The sequence below is a fragment of the Fonsecaea erecta genome (assembly GCF_001651985.1).
Source record: "Fonsecaea erecta strain CBS 125763 chromosome Unknown Scaff13, whole genome shotgun sequence".
Lineage (NCBI taxonomy): Eukaryota > Fungi > Ascomycota > Eurotiomycetes > Chaetothyriales > Herpotrichiellaceae > Fonsecaea > Fonsecaea erecta.
The window spans coordinates 982,127-1,004,032 of record NW_017387256.1 but is presented as its reverse complement, the minus strand read 5'-3'; the positions used below and the strand labels follow the sequence as shown (position 1 = coordinate 1,004,032).

General features: G+C 52.8%; 8 protein-coding genes across 8 annotated transcripts; 5 read left to right on the top strand and 3 right to left on the bottom strand.

Moving 5' to 3' along the window:
* Positions 1-22: 22 nt before the first annotated feature.
* On the top strand, positions 23-1,039 carry AYL99_11252 (hypothetical protein; the record flags this gene model as incomplete). Its single annotated transcript, XM_018842758.1, has 1 exon — positions 23-1,039. One exon carries the CDS (start codon positions 23-25, stop codon positions 1,037-1,039), a length of 1,017 nt encoding a protein of 338 aa, XP_018688171.1.
* A 102-nt stretch (positions 1,040-1,141) lies between these two features.
* Positions 1,142-1,876, bottom strand: AYL99_11251 (hypothetical protein; the record flags this gene model as incomplete). The annotated part of the gene is made up of 2 exons (XM_018842757.1): positions 1,142-1,677; positions 1,753-1,876. The coding sequence occupies 2 exons, from the start codon at positions 1,874-1,876 to the stop codon at positions 1,142-1,144; spliced, it is 660 nt and encodes a 219-aa protein (XP_018688170.1).
* Positions 1,877-2,612: 736 nt separating this feature from the next.
* AYL99_11250 (NADH-cytochrome b5 reductase 1) lies at positions 2,613-3,678 on the top strand (the record flags this gene model as incomplete). Its single annotated transcript, XM_018842756.1, has 3 exons — positions 2,613-2,617; positions 2,682-2,836; positions 2,900-3,678. The coding sequence occupies 3 exons, from the start codon at positions 2,613-2,615 to the stop codon at positions 3,676-3,678; spliced, it is 939 nt and encodes a 312-aa protein (XP_018688169.1).
* A 1,348-nt stretch (positions 3,679-5,026) lies between these two features.
* AYL99_11249 (hypothetical protein) lies at positions 5,027-6,106 on the top strand (the record flags this gene model as incomplete). The annotated part of the gene is made up of 1 exon (XM_018842755.1): positions 5,027-6,106. The coding sequence occupies one exon, from the start codon at positions 5,027-5,029 to the stop codon at positions 6,104-6,106; it is 1,080 nt and encodes a 359-aa protein (XP_018688168.1).
* A 1,450-nt stretch (positions 6,107-7,556) lies between these two features.
* Positions 7,557-9,758, bottom strand: AYL99_11248 (hypothetical protein; the record flags this gene model as incomplete). The annotated part of the gene is made up of 2 exons (XM_018842754.1): positions 7,557-9,400; positions 9,455-9,758. 2 exons carry the CDS (start codon positions 9,756-9,758, stop codon positions 7,557-7,559), a joined length of 2,148 nt encoding a protein of 715 aa, XP_018688167.1.
* A 2,003-nt stretch (positions 9,759-11,761) lies between these two features.
* On the bottom strand, positions 11,762-15,142 carry AYL99_11247 (hypothetical protein; the record flags this gene model as incomplete). Its single annotated transcript, XM_018842753.1, has 5 exons — positions 11,762-12,883; positions 12,995-13,158; positions 13,251-13,291; positions 14,738-15,004; positions 15,099-15,142. The coding sequence occupies 5 exons, from the start codon at positions 15,140-15,142 to the stop codon at positions 11,762-11,764; spliced, it is 1,638 nt and encodes a 545-aa protein (XP_018688166.1).
* A 593-nt stretch (positions 15,143-15,735) lies between these two features.
* Positions 15,736-17,849, top strand: AYL99_11246 (hypothetical protein; the record flags this gene model as incomplete). The annotated part of the gene is made up of 6 exons (XM_018842752.1): positions 15,736-15,762; positions 15,814-15,829; positions 15,917-15,926; positions 15,981-16,100; positions 16,149-17,532; positions 17,586-17,849. 6 exons carry the CDS (start codon positions 15,736-15,738, stop codon positions 17,847-17,849), a joined length of 1,821 nt encoding a protein of 606 aa, XP_018688165.1.
* A 1,506-nt stretch (positions 17,850-19,355) lies between these two features.
* AYL99_11245 (hypothetical protein) lies at positions 19,356-21,426 on the top strand (the record flags this gene model as incomplete). Its single annotated transcript, XM_018842751.1, has 3 exons — positions 19,356-19,491; positions 19,548-19,916; positions 19,970-21,426. 3 exons carry the CDS (start codon positions 19,356-19,358, stop codon positions 21,424-21,426), a joined length of 1,962 nt encoding a protein of 653 aa, XP_018688164.1.
* Positions 21,427-21,906: the final 480 nt, after the last annotated feature.

The following is a 21,906-nucleotide window of genomic DNA, read 5'->3' as shown; positions in this document are numbered from 1 at the left end:
AGATAGATGAAGTCTTTTGAGCATGTCTGAGGCCCCAGATCTCCCGCTGTATGAGGAGACAACGGCACAACACGGTCGCCATGAGGAACGATCGAAGCGTTTTCGGTTCAAGTCCAAGAGGGACGATGAACATCGCAGCGACAATGAATCAAGGGGTCACAAGCGACGGACGGATCATGACTCTTCTTATAGACACAGGAAACGCCACAGGTCGTCGCGGCATGCCAAAGATAGGCTGCACTCACGAGAGCCCTCCTTGAATTATCTGTCGCCCGATCAAGCATTTCGAGAGTCGCTGTTCGACGCTCTCGGAGACGATGAAGGGGCAGCGTTCTGGGAAGGTTTCTACGGACAGCCTATACACAATTATCCTGACACCTATCAAGATGACAAGACCGGGGAGTTGGAACGCATGACGGACGAGGAATATGCACAGTTTGTCCGGCGAAAGATGTGGGAAAAGAGCTGGGAAGGGATGGAAGCCGCAAAGGAAGAGAAGAGGCGAGAAAGAGAACGCGACAGACAGAGGATACGCGACGAAGAAAAGAAAGCCGAGAGTGAGAGTCAGGCCTGGCAGCACGACGACCACATCTTCAATACACAGATCGAAGCCAGTCTTCGACGAGGTGAGAAGCGAAAAGAGCGCAAACGGTGGCAGAACTTGTGGGAAGACTATCTGCGCCGCTGGGCGGATCTACAGAATCTTGCTCAAAATCGGCAGACGTCTGGGGATGATGGCGAGCAGCTCTTCCTCCGCAACAAAATCGCATGGCCCGTCGAGTCGGGAAAACGCAAAGACGTGCAGAGGGAGGAAATTGAACGGTTCATCAGAAAAGGCACGGCCGCCTATGAGGTCCCGGAGGGGAAAGATCCGTTATTCAGTGCTATCAAGGCTGAGCGTGTCCGATGGCACCCGGACAAAATCCAGCAGCGGTATGGATTCATGGAAATCGACGACGATACCCTGAAGGCAGTCACAGCCGTCTTCCAGGTGCTCGATGCGATATGGAACGAGATTCGAGACAAGGGCGGATCCTGAAAACACATGGAGGAGTTGAAGTGAGTTGAAGCAACGGCCACTTCTAATTCCTGTGCTCCTATCTATTATGCAGGACCCGCGCCTCAGGACGTATTGCATAGTCTAATTGTTTATAGGTTGATCCCCACCTGTCCACTCTCGAATGATATCATCTGGGACATCTCTTACCAACACATGGACATGCTCCATTCCCGGCACGGACTGCAGTCCAGTCCAGTTCTTAAACCAGATGACTTTTTCCTGTTCACCTGGCAGTTCGCTGACCCGATCCACGAAGGTGGACTGAATGAAATTCTCGACTTGCCTTCTTGATTTGGGTGTCATGTCGCCTTGTGTGGGCTCTGATTCCAGTCGGGTCTTCAGCCACACAATAAGATGCCTAATGCCAGGCGCCACTCCATACGGCCAGTCGTTGACTAGAATCTTGTAATCTGCTTTGTTTGTGAAAGGGACGGGGTTCTTGACGGCGAATCTCGGGCCCGTTTCCGGGGTAGACGAAGGTAAAGGGGTCCATTTCAATCGTTCCCTCATGATAAAATTGGTGACGCTGCCGTAGGTCGCCTTCGTTTGACGTGACCACTTGATGTAGCGTCTCAAGTCGGAAGGCCATCGTTTGAGGACGATGAGGTTGTGCTCAGCTGTCAAGACCGGTCAGAAGAAAGGAAGTTGGATCAAATAATAAATACGAGCCATGTGCGGTGCAGAACACACACCAATGATCTGTTTCAATTCTTCCCACGTATGCGGTTGGTATTGGTCGTCTGTCATGGCCAGGACAGCCACGTCCACCGCCGTGAGAGGGAACGGGGACGGGGTATTGTCGGGCTCTGAATCCATGGCTTTCGTTGGGCTTGCTTCAACCCTCGCGTCTGCAAAGGGGAAAGGTCCTTTTTTTTCCTCGACAGGCGATGGGTTCCGTGGAGGGTAATAGTCTTTCGCCGGATCAGTTGACCGTAGATGGCGAAGGGCCGGGTATTGCTAGTGCTGTTGGAGCTACGAACGAACCCGAAGACGTTGGTTCTCTTTCCGCTACCCGGCGAGGGCAGGTGCGGCGTCGAGGAGAAAATGGGCGTGGTCTGACATGGTGTTCCGCCCCAGACAATACCTACGCGGCAGATGGTGAGACACCATCGGAGAGAGTTCCCGATAGACTCCTCGTTTCTGTCAGACAAGTTGAATTAATTTTCCATGGCGTCGTCGTCGGAAACTCCCCGCACTTTGTCACCAGATGCAGTCAAAAGGCGCCTGGGCGGCAATTGGGCTTTCAGTGGGCAAGCCTAGCAGCATGCTACCTTAATTAGCGAAAGCCCACGGAACTGTGCACTGACGCCTACTGAACTGGCCACAGCATCCCGCGAACGAGCCCCACGCATGTCGCTGCTCACCGCAGCACCTGCCGAACAATCCCAAGTCGCTGGGCTTCCCCAATTCCGATATATTTTTGACCTTGACCACAAATTAATTCTTTTGAACGACGGTTCCCAATTCCCCTTGGTCGTCTTTTGCCTGTCTGCGGTGGCTTTTGCTTAAGAGGGAGATAGGAAGGAAAAGCACCGTCGCACCCTGTGAAGCCATGGCGTAGGTTCTCGACATCCTTCTCACCACTCTTTCTTTTCCAACGCTCACCATCTTCGTCTCTCAGAAATCCAGCCTTTTCGCAGGCCAACATCAATGGGGTGTACATCCCCTCAGTGCTCCTGATTGTGGGAGTTGCCATCGTCAAGAGGGAATATGTCCCTTACGCAGTTGCCCTGGCTGCAATTGTGGGAGGCTACAAGATCTTTACTGGCTTGACCCGTAAGTGACGTTGCAATTCATGCATACCAGACTAGATTCGGACTGACGCTGGTTGATTTGCAGCATCGTCGAGAAAGGTCCTGAAGCCCGACGTCTTCCAAGAATTCCCATTGACAAAGATTACCAAAACGTCCCACAATGTTGCCATTTACCGATTTGACCTTCCCCGTCCTACGGACATTCTCGGTCTGCCCATTGGCCAGCACATGTCGTTGGCGGCAACTCCCAAGGGCGCAGAGAAAGAGGTGGTCCGGTCATACACACCGATCTCGTCCGACGAGGACAAGGGTTTCTTTGAACTCATGATCAAAGCATACCCTCAAGGCAACATCAGTGCCCATATGACGACCTTGAAAGTGGGGGATACCATGAAAGTCCGCGGTCCCAAGGGAGCTATGGTGTACACCCCGAACATGTGCAAACGCATTGGCATGATTGCCGGTGGAACGGGCATCACACCCATGCTGCAGATCATCCGCGCCATCAACCGCGGCCGGCCCCGACATGGAGGAAATGACACCACCAAGGTGGATCTGATCTTTGCCAACGTCAACCCCGACGATATCCTGTTGAAGGAGCAGCTAGACGCGTTGGACAAGGAAGACCCGGACTTCAGCGTCTACTATGTCCTGAACAACCCACCAGAAAAATGGGATGGCGGGGTCGGTTTTGTGACTGCAGATATGATCAAGGCCAAACTCCCTGCTCCGGGCCCTGACATGAAGATCCTGATCTGTGGTCCTCCACCCATGGTCAGCGCCCTGAAGAAGGCCACCGAAAGTCTCGGGTACCAAAAGGCTAGACCGGTTAGTAAACTGGAGGACCAGGTGTTTTGCTTCTAGAGAAGATCGGCGTGGTGGGTCTATAGACCGTTGCTGGATCTTGCAGGGATATCATAAAAGGACTGCGAGCCCCCATGTGTCCTCGCTTTTCCGGAGTTTACATGGGAGGTGTGGGTGGAAGCTGGTTCGGTGTTGAGCTGTCCGGGGCGAGCAGGCATTGTAGCTTGTCCATAGAAGGCCATATCCCCAACTGGAAAAGCACTTGAAAGAGCATCCGCCACACCGACGATATAAAGGATTGTGGCTTTGTGGCTGTGCAGATTGTCGTGGTACGAGGTACAGTGTGTATCGTGTCCATCTTATCAGCCGATGACGTCAATCTTGTATATCCCCCGATCAGGATTCCAAGGAACACCAGGAACTTTCTCTTCCTCGTTCTCGTTCTCTTTCTCTTCTCTAGCCTGCTTGATGATGATCATTGACTTGCTGTCCTGCCCGGGCACGAGGCACAGCTCAGAGATTATTTGACAAAGAAAGCAGCTTCCCCGATGTCCTCCCCCTCGGGTGCCACGTAACGCACGCACACAAACGTGGCGCAAGCTCTGGGCGATGCGATGCGATCTACGTCCGTCTCGATCCAATCAAGGAAAAACAAGCAATGCAGCATCATGCCTTATTGCGCGATGACCCCGGTCTCTGAGATGGATGTCTGCTACGTCTGCCAAATCCTGACCCTGTCTCGCTGCACTGCACGACACACTCAGTCTACAGTCCAGATTCGATCGTCCTACGCTGGATTGGTCTGTGATTGATTGATAGATATATTTCCATGTTTCCACCTTCCTCCTCCTCGAATCCTGGCAAGCTGTGTTTGTACGTACTGTATATCCTGAGCAGTATTTACTTACTTCACTCAGTTCTTGTGTCTGTCTGTCTGTCTTGTGCCTGTCTCTGTCTCTGTCCTGGGTTTGAGTGAGCGATCGAGGGTCATATTTCTGTTGTTCCTGCTGCTGCTGCTGCTATTGCTGCTTGTCCCAAAAACACCCCTGGCTTGTCTATTTTACGAGATCCATTCCATAGATGATAGATACCCCCTTGAGCGAGTTCCTGGGTTTGCGATCGTTCCCTTTTACCGAGACGATATAAAGGAGACGACGAGTTTGTCTTTACAGCACGTCCCATCTGAGAGAGAGACACACGCCATATACATCCGGGCCGGGAAGCATCAGAATCGAAGTTGCTAGCTAGCTATACAACAGAGAGGGTGTCACTCAGGACCAGAACAGGGTGCTTGGTGTGCAGGACTTGTTGTTTCGACGAAGCAGTTTCCCCTTATCCATCTCAGCCTCGTCCACACACACACACACACACAGGCTCAGTCGCTACTCACCCTAAGAGAATAAACAATATGAGACTATCATCATGTCAGCCGGTCACAACACTCTCGGCCGCTCTCCTTCTTCTCCTATCCCTGTTCGTCCCGCTTTCTTGCGCATCAGCCACAAACTCGACCTCGACCTCGACCTCCCCCAAACGCGGCCTCTGCTACATCGCGACCTTCCATTCAGCCGCGGACTCGCACATCTTCACCGCGCCCAAGTCGCCCCTGACCTGGTACTACAACTACAGTCCCTGGCCGGGACCCTCGAGCTCCATGTCCCAGTGGAGCACCGAGTTCGTGCCCATGGTCCACTCTGCCAGTGACGCCGCGGTGTCCGTCAACACCATCAAGTCCATCCTCAACGGCAGCGCGGGGATCCCCATTGCAAACCCTATCGGGAAGCCCGGTGCTGGGAGGAACAGAATCACCCACATCCTGACCTTCAACGAGCCCGACGGCGACACCTCGTCCGGCGGATCCAACGCGACCCCCGAACACGCCGCCCAGGTGTACGTCGACACGATCCTGCCGCTGCGCCAGGCGCCATGGCACCTCGAGGTGTCTCTGCCTGCAACAACAGGCTCGCCGCAGGGGCTCGACTGGCTGCGGTCGTTCAACGCGTCGTGCTTCAAGCTCCAGCCCGCGGGCGGCTGCGCGTTCGACTTCATCGCCGCACACTGGTACGGCGACTTCGCCGGCATGGCCTCGTGGCTGGGCACCCTGCACGGCATGTACCCATCAAAACCCATCTGGGTCACCGAGTTCGCCATCCCCAAGGCCTCGGCGGCGGCGACGCGGGCCTTTTTCAACCAGTCCCTCCCGTACCTGGACGGCCAGGGTTCCGTGGCGCGGTACGCCTGGTTCGGCGCGTTCCGGAGCGGCGGCGACGCCAACGAGTGGACCGGCGACGCCGTGAGCCTGTTCGACGGCAACGGCAAGCTGACGTACCTGGGCGCCGAGTATCTAGGCGGCGAGAAGAACGGCTTCCACCAGGGCGAGCGGGCGAGCAGTAATGCTGGCTTTTCCGCGATCAAGCACAAGCCGTGGAGTAGTATTTGGCCGTCGCTGGCCTTTTCATTCGCGACGACCATCGGTTGGCTGGTTTGACGTGAAGATAATCAAAATACATTGGCAAGCTATATCGCTGACTCTTCCCACCCCTCTCTCATACTCTCTGTCTTCAGAACCCTTCTCTCTCTGTGTGGCATTCAACAAACACCCCTTTGTTTTGTTGGGTGGGGGCGGGATTTTGATGCTTTCGTAACACGGTTTTTGGGTCTCCAGCAGGCTCTTTGATATTCGAACAGACCCTTTGATGCACCCCCCGGGACACTCTATGAGGGGAAAAAGAGGACTGCAGCTCCAAGATCAAATAAAAGAGAGAGAGAGACCCTTCCCCGTCATGCTCTGAAACGATGCTTACCGCGCTCTGACACCCCGTTTCCCTCGCATCCGAATAAGAGGACAGAAAAGAGATCAAAACTAGTAAGAACGCCGAGCGCTGGCTGAATCACACAGCATATCATAGCATACATAGCTAGCTGTTGGGCAACCTTGTCCTCGTCCAGAAGCGAGTCGCTTCTTGTACCACCATCAATCCTCCCCACCTCTAATATCATCCGCTCCACCGAGAGAAGGAAGTAAGGAAGGAAGGAAGGAAAGTCTCTCACCTGTGTGGTCCACTAGAGATGCGTTTGCGTGCCGCTGTAGGTAGAGAGTTGAACTTTTCGAAAGTGAGGGCGAGGGTGATGGTGTGGGTATGGGTGTCGTTTCTTCGACAGCCTCTCCCTTGCGATCATCTGAAGACTCGGTCGGTCGGTCTCCCCCGGTCCTCTAAGATACCAACCAACTAGCCTTCCACCGGCCGCGACACAAGGGTATGAATGAATATCGCGATCTGTCGGCACTTTTTTCGTCTGACTCTAGTCGTTGCGAGTGTTTATCTTCGATAGTCCCCTTTTTGCTGCTGGGCCGGAGTCCTCGAGCAAGCGACCGAGCGACCGAGTGACAGACAGGCTTTGGAAGCAGATGAAGCAGAGAAATTTCCTGGTGGGTGTTCGTATAGGCAATTGGATTGGATTAATGATGAGAAGAAAACAGACCTTTTGACGCCCTTGTCCAGCCTTGTTAATTGATGTCTGAGATGCCTGTTACAAGTAGTATGGCGCCCGCCACCGAAGGCGTCCACGTCCCTCTCAATCAGGGGGTTTGATATATCTAGAATTGCAGCCGTTTCGTTGTAGTTGATGATCTTTGTCTCTGGTACTTCATATAAAGTGTCTGTTTCCATCCCCTGAAAACGTTGAACTGCTGGGCACGATATCACACAGCATCTACACCGTGGAAACTTACTGGTTCAGATATATGCAAGTTGTAGTATTAATATAGTGTAATCTATGTAATATCATCATGGCCAGTTCATTGCCGAAATCAATTCGTGTCGTGCCCAATATTGACCCACGCTATGCTTTTTGAAATCAGAAGTATACCATGCCATCACCGAGATATACAACAGTGCGCCATATACAAGGGCTGAATTGCCGCCTACCCCTTCTCTTTATTTATGACGATATTGTTCAAAGGCCAGATCAGGCAGTTTTGGTTCCCTCGAAAATGGAGGAGGACTTCCAGCGCGCTCACTCCTGCCTTGGCTCAAACTGCGGTAACTGCTTGCCCCCATGTCTGCAGCACCCTTGACCAACGTCTCTTCGCTTTCGTCCCCTCGAGGCCCGAAACGAGAATAAGCTTGGGCGCGCATCGGTTCGTAGCTCTGTCCAAACTCGGACATGTCGCGGTTGTGACGGGGAGGTGACGCGGAGTAAGGCTTTGGTTGTAGGAGGAAGGCATCGCCCTCGAGGTCTTGAGAGAGGTTCTTTTGTGCAGCCTTGCGGCGCTTTCGGTGAGGATTCTCTCTGCAGCAGCCAATAATGCTGTTGATGACAATCAGGAGTGCGAGGATGGCGGTCAAAGCGGACTGGACCACAATCAACACGACGCCGGTAATGGTCTTTGTGGTTTGCGCAATTCCAAGCTCTTCCACAAAAATCAGGATACAAACGACCGACATGACACGGACGATTTGAATGATGATGTTGATCCAGTTGCCCGACTTGCGCTGGTAAGGCCGACTCCACAAGAGCAGAAGGAGCATGAGCGTTTCGATGATCAATTGGCCCACGGTTTGGACCAGGCCATGCCCGTCGCCAGCAGCCAGCACACACCCTTTGGCGAACATGTAGACGATGGCAGGGATAAACAGCCACCAGTAACCCTTCTTGTAGTTTTCGTAGAAGAGCTTGTACTTCTTCCAGGTCTCCTTGTTTTCGAACAGAGCACTGGCGTCGCCCTCGATCTTCTTCATTTTGCGGACCACACTCCAGATCTTGAAGGTGTAGAAGCCCAAAACCGCCGTGAACGTGCCCAGAGTGAGACCCGCAAGAAGCTTAGCCGCCCACGAGTCCCCGTGAGTGAACTGATAAATGCAATACAGAGTCCACACGCCGTACAGCAGGAAAATCAGGTTGGTGATAGTCTGAGCCATGATGCGCCAGTATTCCTTCCGGAAAGTGGTCAGAGACTTGGGGAATCTGCCGAAAAGCGACCACGCCTCAAGGATGACCTTGAAAAGAAGAATGCCGACCACAATAGCCGCAACCACAATTGCGAAGATCAGGAGGACGGTCATGAAGGTGTTGGCCTCGGGGATTGTGAGCTGTTCGACATAGCCTTGAATACCTTTGACCAGGTGTGACTCCTTGGAATTGCTCTGATCAGAATTCGCGCTGGTGCCGTTACCGACGGATGTGGTGATCTGCCGAATCATCAACGAGAGTGACCGCTTTGTGAAACCGGTCGTGGTTGAGGTGGTGGTTCCGTCGGGGAAAACCAGAGTGGCGTTTCTGAGGTAGTCGTAGCTGTCGTCGGTCAAATTGCCTCCCGTATGTGCTCTAAAGGAGTCAATTGATCTCTGGAGCCCGCCCCAGGAGACGAGACCTGTGCTGAAGGCGAAGTTCTTTGCGAAGCTGCGATACACACCGGGATACGTCACCGAGTGCATGCCATTCATTGCCATTCCTTGGAACCACCACATGACCTCGAAGAAGCCAGGGCTGGATGAGGTCGAGCCTGGATGTGCCCCCGTAGCCGCCGCACCGACCAGCGATACGGCCAGAGCACCAGCAGCAATGGCCGCCGCAACGTACGACACCGCCGGCACATCCGTGGTCTTCCCATTAGAAACACCAGATTGAATGCACGCGAGTTCTTGTCCATCTTTAGCCTTGAGAACCATCTGCGCGGTCCCATCCAGATCGGGAAGGGAGTAGGCGATTGAGGGAATGAGCGAAGTATACTGCGAGGGGATGACTTGTGATCCGTTTGCCGAGAATGATGTCGCGGGTACTGGGCGCCGTTAGTATCATAGTGAGTGACATACAAAAGCATCAATCGACTTACCGGGACACAACTGCTCGACTTTGGTGGAATCGGCACAGGGATCGAATGTATTGTTGTACACGTTGATACCATATGCAGTCACAATCAGTTCGGCTGTAACAAACTGTTGTTCTGTGCTGGAGCCGGAGACATCGAAGTTGATCTTGTTCGTCGACCGGTCAAAGGAGATGTCGACGTTGTTGACCTTGATTGTCGATGTCCCATTGTTGCAATTGGAGAACCCATTTGTTTTCAAAATATCTGTTCCCAGCACAGATGGAAGGAGAGCCAGGGAGGCCACTGCCACCGTCGATAGCCTCCACATGATGTCGATATGTGGTGTGTCCAGATAGAAGTATGGTCGCCGTCAAACGGCCGTGAAACCGTTCTTTTCTTTTCCTTATATCCCCTCCCACCCAAAATATTGAATATTCAAGGTCTCGAAGGAAACGTGGGATCGGAGATATTGGCTTCAATGGGCGCCGACCGTTGGGAAGTGGAAGAGAAGGTTTCCGTAAGAAGCGTGAAGGCGAGAGAAGCGAAAGCGAACGACAGACGGAACAATACAACAGGCCAAGAGCGAACGTTATTGAAAAAAGTGAGTGTTTTGATGCAGGAGCGAGTAAACAATTTCATACAAGTGGGAAAGGGAATCAAAAGAAATGGATTTTCAGCTGCGTGCCTCGACACATGCGATGCGAGGAAAAGATATGGCTCATGATCGCTCTGGTTGGCCAGGCGGGCCAGGGTCAAGGGTTTTGGTCCGCATGGAGACGCCCGTTTCAAGCTGTGGGCGACAGGCACCAGAAAAGGTGAAAGAGCTGAATCGACAGCCGGGGGCATCGAGCAGGGATGTTTGGGTCAGTGGCGTTTTTGGGAAAAACTTTGATGGTGTTTGAGTGGTTCTCGATCGATGGAGTTCAGGTCGTCGCCGATGCATAATTGGTACCGCAGCCGTGGGCAGGGGATGTGGCGGGAGGGGGTGGCGCCGCCGCCAGAATACCACCCGGTAAGAAGCTTGGGGGACGAGGTGTTAGGCATGGAGAGCACCCTTGCTAAGCTTATTAGTTAAAGTTAGGGGTGCTCATGTGGTGGCTTGGGTGGCCTGGGGCGTCTTGGGTATCCTCTTCGGCGCAACCTCCCCCCCTAAGCGACGGGGACGTTGCGTTGCCCTCGGCTAACCTGTAGGTACTCCATACTGTAGGTAGTACGGAGTTCCTTGTAATCTGTGTTGGAGTGCCATAAGGATAGAAGATTATCGATACACCTGCGACGCCCTTTAGTTCTGTCCTCAACCCTTGCGACAACGAACCTCTGATTGTCTTCCTGCTCCCCACTGTCACGACTGTCTTGCTGCTTTCCCCCGCTCCTGTCCTACCCGGAACGCTGGACCATGACGGAAGCCGAATGCCGAAATCGACACCTTCAACACATCAGTGGAGCCCATGGGACGGCTGGAGCAGATGAGGCGCAGCACGGTGGTTCCCAAGTAAAACCTCTTCTGGAGACCGAATCCCAACGCCAATTCGTCATTTTCTGTATTGGACCTTGGCCTTGACTGCGCCTCGCCGAAATCCTTCCAACTTCCCTTCCCAACGGGGTACCTGCATTTTGTGTCAGCATCTTATTCCAATGCAAGGCACCAACAACACCTGAAGAGGCTTTTGGCTAGTTTCATATCGGTGGCATATAAACAAAGGAGCCATTCCACTGTCGCGCATGATCAAGCTCTCCGTACTCCGCATAACGCGACCGCATTCAAGAATATGGGATGGTCTCCTCCCCACAGGTACGCAGTACCTAGGGAGAAGCTTATGTCGGCTACGGGTGCTGAGCGCCTATTAATAGTTAGCGCCACGACTTTAGGTATATTTCACAGCCTCGTCTAGCTCCTTGGTCAAATTGAGACTTTGGAGCAGTCACGAGTGATTGGATTTCGGTGAGCAGAAAATTCACGTCGGTGGATTGACCGAGCATCGAACTCTCGTTACGGCTGTTTTCAAACGTGCCCACGACCATTCCGGTCCGAAATGCTTCAGGTATTTGTTTCCTTCTGGTATGCTACACATCCCGCAAGCTTCCCCCAAACCGCCAGCGAAAGCACATAGACACATGAATGCATCCATCAAGTCGTCCCTTTGCAGAGTGAGAGCGCGTAACAGCCACCGCCATCAGACTGCCTTCTCCTTGTCAATGTTTTGGTAACACCTCTCCCTGTGGTGTTGAAGCACAATATCTGATTACCAGCGGTCCTGTAGCTGTTGGGACCGGGTTCAATACGCAAAGCAGTTCTCCTAACCCCATCGACACCCGACCGTGGGAGACCGTTCACCTTCCATAGGGATGGTACCGGCCCCTTCCCCCCCTAAAATTTGCTCCTGGTTTGCCTGCATTCTTGGGACCAGTAGGCGCATTGGCCGGAGCTGCACTCGGCTGAGACGGGCCACTGGGACCTTTGAAAGGTTTGGGCGTGTGTTGGCGGACTGGCCCTGCTGAACCTCGGCCACCAGCATTGCCGTCTGGCTGAGGAACGTCGTCGTACATGCCTTCCCACGACTGTGGCCCGCCTCCGTGATTCTGAAATCCGCCGCTACGAGGGCCTTGCGGAAAGCCTCCCTGGCGACGTCCCTGCTGCTGTTGTTCATATTTCTGCTGTTCAAACGCCAACTGCTCTTGGGCCGAAAAGCCACTGCGCTGGCCGCCCGCATTGCCGGGCCCCATGGGCGATCGATTTGACGCCATGTTCATGCCCCCCTGTTGCATTTGCATCATTTGTTGCATCATTTGAGGAGTCATGCCTTGCATGTTACCCATGCCGCCGGCGTTCTGGGCGTTGGGGCTGTTTGCTCCTTGCATCTTCTGCATTTGTTGCTGCATTTGCATTTGCGCCATCATCTGCGGATTCATGCCCATACTTCCCATGCCTCCCATATTACCCATCATGTTGGCGGCCATCTGCTGCTGCATCATGGCAAAGTATTGCTGCATTCTTTGCCAATATTGTGCCATCATCTGTGGGGTCATTCCAGTCGTGCCGCCCATCATGTTGGGAGTTGGCGCTTGCGGGTTTTGCGGCATCTGGGGGTTGTCATTGTTGAAGCGGTCGTCACGTCCGAACTTGCCTCTTCCTCGACCGCGGCCGTAATCGTCGTCCTCGCCCATCTTACCTCTGGGTTGGGCGCGCTTGACCTCGATGGGTTTGCCAAGGATCTCCAGCGGATGGTATTGCAGGCATTTCTCTACGGCAGCGTCACTGTCAAAGGTAACGAACCCGAACCCTCGCGGCCGGCCAGTGTCCTTGTCCATCATCAGGGTGGCATCGATGACGCGCCCGAATTGGGCAAAAAAGCTTTCGAAATCTTCTTCGGTGGCATCTTGACTGACGCCACCCACAAATACCTTGGCCGTCTTTTCCTGTTCGTCTCGGGGGATCGCTCGCTTGGGGTCGATCTGGGTACACCTCAGTAAGCCTTCGTTCTTTCGGCGGGCCGAATAGTTTCGAGAAAGGGAACCAAGTCTTTCCTGTCTATCCCGGGAAGTATCGAAATGGGTAGGTCTTACAATTTTGCCATCCAAGAAATGTTCTTTGACCATCACGGTGTTGACTGTCTTGGGGTCCTTGAACGTGAGGAATCCGAAGCCTCGTGAGCGGCCAGTGGCGTTGTCCCGCATGACGGTACATTCTTGAACTTCGCCGAACTGGGAGAAATAATCATGAAGAGATTCTGTCGACGGGGAGTTAGTAGGGTGCTGGCATGTCGTAGGGGGCGGTGCGTGTGGTTTCTGGTGAATGCAGAAGCATTGGGACGATTCTTACGGTCTGTTGTTTCCCAATTAAGTCCTCCTATGAACATTTTTCTGTACAGTCGCTATGTTAGCTATGAAAAGCCAAACGAACGACGAGAAGAAAGTTGACGAAAAGGAATACGGTGTCCGAACAAATCAAAACCAAAGGCAACAATTGTTAGAGGGCAACGGGGCAAGCCAGCCCGTAGGTGAGTCCTTCAGTTCCCCGAGACGACGGCCTCGTCTGGCAGCAGTTGGGTTTACTCCGATCCGCAGTTCGTCATGGGTTTGTGGGTTGGTTTTGCAACATTGTGAAGAACGAATGGTTTCCAACGGTGTGACAGTTGCTCTAGATGTGCAGTCCATGGCGTAGTGGATTCTGTTTGCTGTGTGGGCAATCGTGATGGCGGCTTGTTGCAGAAGAGCCATGTGAGCGCATCCTCCACCGTCAATTTGACATACAGACCGGGATAGGACGAGCCAAGACTAATGGGTATGAATACTGCCCGCCTGCAGGGTGTATACACGGTCCAAGATGCTCCTGACCACACCTCCCCAACACCCGGTCTTCAGTCTCAGCACTTGAGCGACATTGCAGCCTTGAAGCCTTGAAGCCTTGCAGCTCTGTGGAGGGGCAACTCTTTCGGCGGACGCGGCCATTCTCATACGCGATGTAACAGTATGTCGGTCTTCTGGATTGTCCGCTCTCTCTTCCTCCCCTCAAGATGTGCACAGAGTCGACTTTTCTAGCGGACAGAGGCAAAGATTTGTTGGCTCTTTTGAGATTCAGCAGATACTCCATAGCATCTATCTCCTGCCTGGGTTTTTGGACTCTGTTACTCTGGTCTGCCTGGAAAAGTATCTTGGTGTACGGTAGTAGCTTTCTTGCCCACTATTCTGGCTTCGCTGAATGACCACTTTTCGGCAATGAGATCGACTCGGCTAGTTTGATGCAACAAGTAACCAGCCACTGACGCATGGCTCAGTCGGAGAGGCTTTCCAATTCCCCAAGCGGTCCAAGCGACCTCGAACTGCAGCCATCCAACCATAAGGTGATAGCCAACCGAGATTGGTCCACCGAGGTTGGATAGATGCCAGCAACTCATCCGCCGCCTGTCCTGAAAATCGCAAGGCTTGTAGCCAGTTGCAACAGACTGCTTGACCACTCGCAGACCTGATCCGTTGTTCGTAGTATAGATGTACGAGAGCATCCATTCCCTCCACGATCGACCTCCTTGGTTGTCTTCGACCCATGAACAGGATGGCACCTTCAACTCGCGCGTTTGCAGACTCTGCGTACCAAGCGCAATTTCGCGGAACCCGCCGCTGGTGGCTGCCATGGCCAGCTGCGCCACGAGCATTCCAAATCCCTCATCTCCACGTACTCATCGCTGATGATCCAACTCTTTCTTGATTGCTCACAGAGGGATTGTTCAAAAAACAAAATCGACGTGGGAACATAAAGAAAGGAGGGAGGGGTGCAGAAAGGGGAGGAAATCGACAAGCACATATACTCACCCATCCTCTTTCATATTGACATTAAAGACCTCGGGCTGTGATGGCTTCTCTTGCGTTTCTTGAACTTGCTTTGGACTATGGGTTCCGTTGGGGTGTTCATCTTGACCCTGAGGTTCTGTATCGAAGGAGGTAGGGTCGTAGGCGATCTCTGGTTCTTCACCATAACCTGGTGGCTCGGTAGTTTTCATTACGGTATCGGTAGAGGCAGGTTGTGCAGTAGCAGGGACAGCACTCTTGCCAGGACCATGGTTCTCATCCGCATCGTAGCTGAAACGATCATGTTAGGCTCTGCGCCAATCTCAATGGAGCACGAGACAGAGGCCGGGAGAGACGCCGAGATAGCGAAGAGATAGAAACTCACAGGTCTGCAAAGAGATCTTCCTCGACATCGTCGGGTTCTGCCATCTTTATCGTTGCACCCAAAAAGGAAATAATGGTCAGAGGTCGCACGCTCTCCGATCACAAGATCTGACTTGGAGGACGCGGCTCACGACTTAGAACAGTAATACCAGCAGTGGGTATATGGGGGTCGAGTCAAAGCAAATGGAAACATTGACTGAAATGAGAAGAGGGAAGAAACTTTAGAAAAGGAGATGAGGTGAAAACAACATGGTCAAGAGAAGGTGGTGCGAAGGCGGCTTTGAACTTAACCTGAGGCGTACCCGACCGAGTAAGCCCCCGCCCCCCCCCGAATTTGGTTGGCACCCGCGGACGAGTTCTAGACTTGGCGGGTCCGACTGGACCACGAGGAGAGTTGGAGTGGTTCTGAAGGGCCTGCCAACCCGGCGAGCCGTGTACTTGTGAGCATGCCGCCTTGCACCCACCTGCGCCCGCACCACCTTCATGGGTCACTGACCCTCATGTAAACATGTTGTTCCCATCGACTAGATCTCTCAGCACCAGACTCTAAGCATGTTCTCGCCGCCTCATGCAAAAGTGCTTAGGAGGAAATTTCAATAGCACTTTTCTGGGGGTGGCCTGATCTGCAGACAGACACGATGGCTCACAAGAAGGCGCAACCACAGGTATATCCCTCCGATTCAGGATGGCATCGAGTCTCTACTAACATATGGCAGGAGATGGTCCAGGTTGGTTCGTCTCTCTTCCCCCGATGTCTCGGTAGCACCTCTAGTATTCTCTGGGTTAAGAGTGCTAGCTAACGCCTGAGGTGCGCCTCAGATAGATCAGAGTATGGGTATTGTGTATCCCTAATGTTGATTGGAACCTTACTGACGCTCTGAAGACGACCATCTTCGCCGTTCTGGCGAGGACGGCCATCGACGCCTCGTCAGACCTCGGGACAATCGACGAAGGTGTTCGGCGCCTCCTACTCCCACGCTGATATGTTGAAGTTCGAGTCATTGTAAGACATCCAAGGACAATGAAATCGCGTGACTGATCGGGTGGGCAGAAACCTAGGACCGCATTTGAGGCCAAAGACACCTCCCGCGACATCGGCCCGACCATCCCAGACCCCTCCATCAGAGAGGCCACACTTTCAATCTCCGGAACGAAAACCCTACTCAGGCTACACCTCGTCCGCATTGGGTGAGAGCTGGGACTTGGCTGGCGGAGGAGACGTGGAAGGAGATGATGACGATTTAGTCTACGAGGACGATGAAGATGAGTTTGGGCTGCCTAGCATTGCAAGCATGCGTCGAAAGAGGAGTATAAAGAATAAGATGCTTAAGGCCGAGCAAATTGCGTATCCCAGTCTATCACAGACTACGTCTGCTCCGGCGCTGGCACCATCCCCATTCCCGCGTTCTGCCAGATCCAACAGCTTCGATATCGCGGAAGAACGAAATCCCCTATCGTACCCAACCACAAAGAAGGGCGAAGGCAAGATCTTAAGGCCTCAATACAAGGACATTCTGAAGGATCCAGCAAACTCGCTTCACCTCATCAGTTTCCCTTCCCTGCCATTAAATGCAACCCCGAAAGAAGCAGAGGCCCATAGTACCCGGATATCACGAATCAACAAGTTCAAGCGGATATTACAAGCGAGTTCTGTGTCTCTGCCAGACTTGCGAGCAGCAGCTTGGTCCGGAATACCTGAAGAAGTACGCGCCATTACATGGCAACTTCTTCTTGGCCATCTGCCTACCAACAGTGAACGACGTGTTGCAAGCCTGGAGCGGAAGCGCAAGGAGTATCTTGATGCCGTGCAACAAGCTTTCAGTTCGGGGACTATGGCAAGCAGGAATGCATCGAGCACAGGCCTGGCGGGGCTTGCTTCGCAGCCACCCGCCAGCGCTGGTCGCGGGCGAGGATTGGACGAGGCGATTTGGCATCAGATCAGTATTGACGTGCCTCGGACAAATCCTCATATACCGCTGTATGGGTTCGAAGCCACACAACGGTCTCTCGAACGCATTCTCTATGTGTGGGCTATCCGGCATCCAGCCAGCGGGTACGTGCAAGGAATCAATGATCTAGCCACGCCCTTCTGGCAAGTCTTTCTCGGCACCTATATCACGGATCTGAACATTGAAAGTGGAATGGATCCTGGTCAGCTACCGAGGCCCGTTCTCGACGCGGTCGAAGCAGACACGTTTTGGTGCCTGACCAAGCTGCTGGACGGTATCCAAGACAACTACATTGTCGCGCAGCCCGGCATTCATCGTCAAGTTGCTGCTCTGCGAGATCTGACGACAAGAATCGATGCAGGCCTGGCTAGGCATTTTGAAAACGAGCACGTGGAATACATGCAATTCAGTTTCAGGTGGATGAACTGCCTCTTGATGCGAGAATTGAGTATCAAGAGCGTCATCCGCATGTGGGATACGTACATGGTAAGACTGGGTCGCCTGATATGACCGAAATTCTACTGATCCGCATACTCCAGGCCGAAGAGAATGGGTTTTCCCAGTTTCACCTCTATGTGTGCGCGGCATTCCTCGTCAAGTGGTCTGACAGATTGATGAAGATGAACTTCCAAGAGATCCTGATGTTCTTGCAAGCACTGCCCACTCGCGAATGGACTGAGAAGGATATTGAGCTCCTGCTGAGCGAAGCTTTTATCTGGCAGAGCTTGTTTCGCGGCTCACGAGCGCATCTGCGGACTCAGAATAGCACCGTCCCGATGGGCTCACTTGGTCCTTCCACTTGACCATTTACCTTTTCCCCTCGAAAAGCTGGCCTCTCCACTGATATCTCTTTATCAGGACGATTGTTCGGAGGACACGGCATCACCCTCGCATAGTCACCTCGGCTCTCCCCAGACGCCGACCTTACTGACCACGAGTTGCGGCCCTGGCATTTTTATAGCGCACACTTTGTGAATGAACTCTTGACGAATGGCGGATGGATGACAGCGTTCGGGGCCAGTTTGTCTACGCTCTCGGCAAAGAACAGAGCCCCCACAGCTGTGAGACTTGAGATCAGTGCTCACGATCATCTTCATTCACGTCAATGGTATCTTCACCCGGACAAAATGGACGCAGCTGTGGGCCCCCTGTTCTGGAGCCGGAGCTTTCCAGTGATCATCTGACGGCATCGGCTGGAGCTCCTGGTCTCAGACACTTCGAGAGCGGCACCTGCCGTGGGGGATTGGAATGATAGTAGCGCCCAAAGGCAAGAGGGCTGAGACAGCTAGCCTTTCGGCAGTTCAACTCCAGACCTGAGCCACATGCATGAAGGTTGGAACAAATTGGCGATGTCCGAACAATCCCGGTTCAATGCAATAGCATCTTCGATCGGCGTCTGCACTGCATGGACTGTTTCACGTAGAAGGCACATTCTATAGACGTGGTGCATTGAATTCTGCTCTAGTGAAGGGGGTGGGCTGAGGTATAGCAGAGTCGAACGAATAATGTCTCCTACATATGCTACGCAGTCGAGGAGTAATTCTGGGCACAGTCACGTGCGTCACAAGCCAGTCATGTGATTTTTTCCTACGTTGCAATTTTCTGCCGAACCGAATAAAGAAGCCGCCTGCGCCTCTTTCGGCTTCCGACCTCTTCTTCCGCCATCATCGCTGTCCTTACCAATCACCCATTCATCTTAACTTCATCTTTGCTTTGTATATCTGCCAGTTTCCCTCATCGTGCCACAGGTTTAGGACTGGGTTTGACTTGGCATTTCATTGTCCTCGCTGTCGCATCGCTCCTCCGCAAACGGACGCTTCCACGTGCCGACACTTCTGACAGGAGTCCTGGGAAGGTTTAAAATCATCGTGACGGAGTCTGTTTGCCTGCAATCAGCACTTCTTGTAAAGTGAAGAGGAATTCTCCCTATCAAGAGCTTGCATCATATTCAGGAAAGTGGGACTTTGGTGCCTGTGTCATTGTTGTTGCGAGAGGCAGATCTGCGTTTGCAGTGCAGTGCAAGAACGACTTGCGAAGGGAACAGGCTCGCTCGAGTTGGACCTCAGCTCTCTCAAGCTGGACTTATTATTCGTTTACCTACAATAACATCTCCCTTTTGCCCCCCTGTCGTCTTTTGACTCTGTATCCCTTGGAAATCTATCTACGCCAAAAATCACCGCACCCTCAACCTTGTGCTCTCCCTCAGATTAACACAACAAACGCATACGCTTCCTTTCTCTGCTGGTCCTGGGCCGCAATCAGGCGTTGCCGCCATGGCCTCTTACGTATATATAAAATTCAAATCACAAATGGAACCTCAGCGTGTAACAATCGATGGTCCTCATACCGATGTCTGGAATCTGAAACGTGAAATCATCAACATTTCCCGGTTAGGCGATGGCACCGACTTTGACTTGAAGATCTACAGAGAGAACAGCAATGAAGGTAGGTTTCACACTCCTCCTTATTCGTAGCTCGAGTTGTCGCTAACAGTAGTCCAGAATATACAGATGACACAGAGATCATCCCGAAAGATTCAACCGTCCTTGCTCGACGATTACCTGCCTCGGCACCCGGGAAAGGGCGAGCTGCTCGTTATGTTTCCGGTAAGCCGCCCGTCAGTGCAAAGCCCACGGTTGCGAGCACTGCGAGCAAGCCTCGGAAGACGGTGGATATGGGCAAAGCCATGACGGAACAAGAAAAGTTGCAGGCTATGCTTCAGTTCACCGACGCGCAATGGCAACAAAAACAAGAGGAAATGTCACACGAGACCCGTGTGCCTATGCAGGGAAAGCCCTTTGCCAAAAAAGCGAATGTTCCAGAGGGCGAACCTCCTCACGGCTACATCTGTTATCGCTGTGGCAAGAAAGGTAGGAACGAATCTGTCCATTCTTTGTAATTGTCAGTCGCTAACAGTTGCCAGGCCACTGGATCCAAGCCTGTCCAACCAATGATGACGCCTCCTACGACACCAAGAACCGGATCAAACGGACGACCGGCATCCCTCGGTCAATGCTGAAGAAGATCGATCGAGCTGATATTGACAAGCTCGACGACGTGCAAAGACAAAATTTGATGGTGAACGCCGAGGGAGAATACGTCTTTGCACAAGCGGATGAAAAGGCATGGAGAAAACACCTGGAACAGGTCAAGGCTGCCGAAGCGGCCCAGAAAAAAGAGCAAATTGGCGACAAAGAGCTGCAAGATCGAGGTCTGGAATGCTCGATTGACAAGCGCTTGTTTGTAGACCCAATGAAGACACCTTGTTGTGGGAAGACATACTGTCATGTTTGTATCGAGAATGCATTACTTGAAAACGATCTCACATGCCCTGGCTGTGAGACAGAGAATATCAGCCTCGAGCGTCTTGAGCCTGATGAAGAGATGAAGAACAAGATCAAAGAGTATGAAGCAGAAAAGGCCGCCGAGAAGCAACGGTCTAGAAGTCCTACAGTGGCCGCCGATTCGCCAAAGGCCCAAGACACTCCTGCACACACACGGCCAGACTCACGAGACGGCTCTGCAACACCTCGATCGGCGAGTGGTTCGGCGAGAAAGCGCAGTGCGAGTGAAGTGGATCGAGCAACATCTGTGGATAGTCTCGCAGCACCGGCCATGAAGCGACAGAAGTCTGGAGACGCAGTGTCAACACCCAAAGCGACCGACGCAGACGTGAACGGCACCAAGGCGAAGACTTCGACGCCAGAGAGTAATAACGTGCTGCCCACGAACATGATGCCACCGGACTTGTCGCAGATGCAATCAGGCAACAACATGAGTCTGCCCATGATGCCTGGCTTCAACCCTTTGATGATGAATCCGATGATGATGGGGGGCATGGGCATGCCGGGTATGAATGGAATAAACCCCATGAATTTCATGAATCCCTTGATGATGAATGGCGTAAATCCGGGAAATATGAGCAACATGGGTATGGGCATGGGCATGGGCATGGGCATGAACATGGCCAATCCTGGTGCCATGCCGAACTGGAACATGAATATGAATATGAACATGAACCAGAGTTACAATCCCAACACCAATTTGAACCAGAACCGCCCCAACAACTTCAATCACCACAACAATCGGCCCAATCGAAACCAAAACTTCCCTCAGCAGTCCAAACCGTCAACGCCTCAACAACCGGCGGGAATGACAGGCGTCCCGACGGGCCCCAAAGCACTGGTGAACCAGAACCAGAATCAGAATCAGAATCAGGGCTTCTATCCGCCCTCCGGCCCAGCAGGAAATAGGTTCTCAAATCAACAACGGCCTGTAGGGAATGAGGAGGACAATGCGTACATGAGGCAACCTGTCAATCCCCATCGGCATATCAATCGGAATCGCAAGCCCCGACAGGCGGACTATAGGGAACTGTGACGAAGAGCCGTGACATGAGCTCTCATGGTTTCCCAGAGTGTGCCAAACATGCCAGAGCTGAATGAACCGCCACACGTCCGTCTTTATAGTGAAATAGCTGTTAGGAGAACGCGGAGAGCCGACATTGCGTTCAAGCCCGGGACCCAGCGACCCAGAAGAGGGCTCATATCGTGGAGGACGCGTGATGTATTGATGGACTTGAGAGGAGACTACACGGACAGCCATCCCTGTGTCGTCTGTCGACTTACGTTGTCCAACGTCGCCGTTATGGACGGGGTGAATATCAGTGGCATGTGGTCGCCGAGCAGTCTTGCCTTTATCTTATGGCAGAGCGGCGAGAGCATTTACTCATGGCGGAATTTCGTCAATTAGCAGTTCGAATTGAACATTTCATATTTACTTTTGTCTGTTCTGTCCCGTTTCCCAGATCGATCTCGCTTTGGTACCCTGAGATGGTTCTTTCTTCTTTGGCCCCCTGGA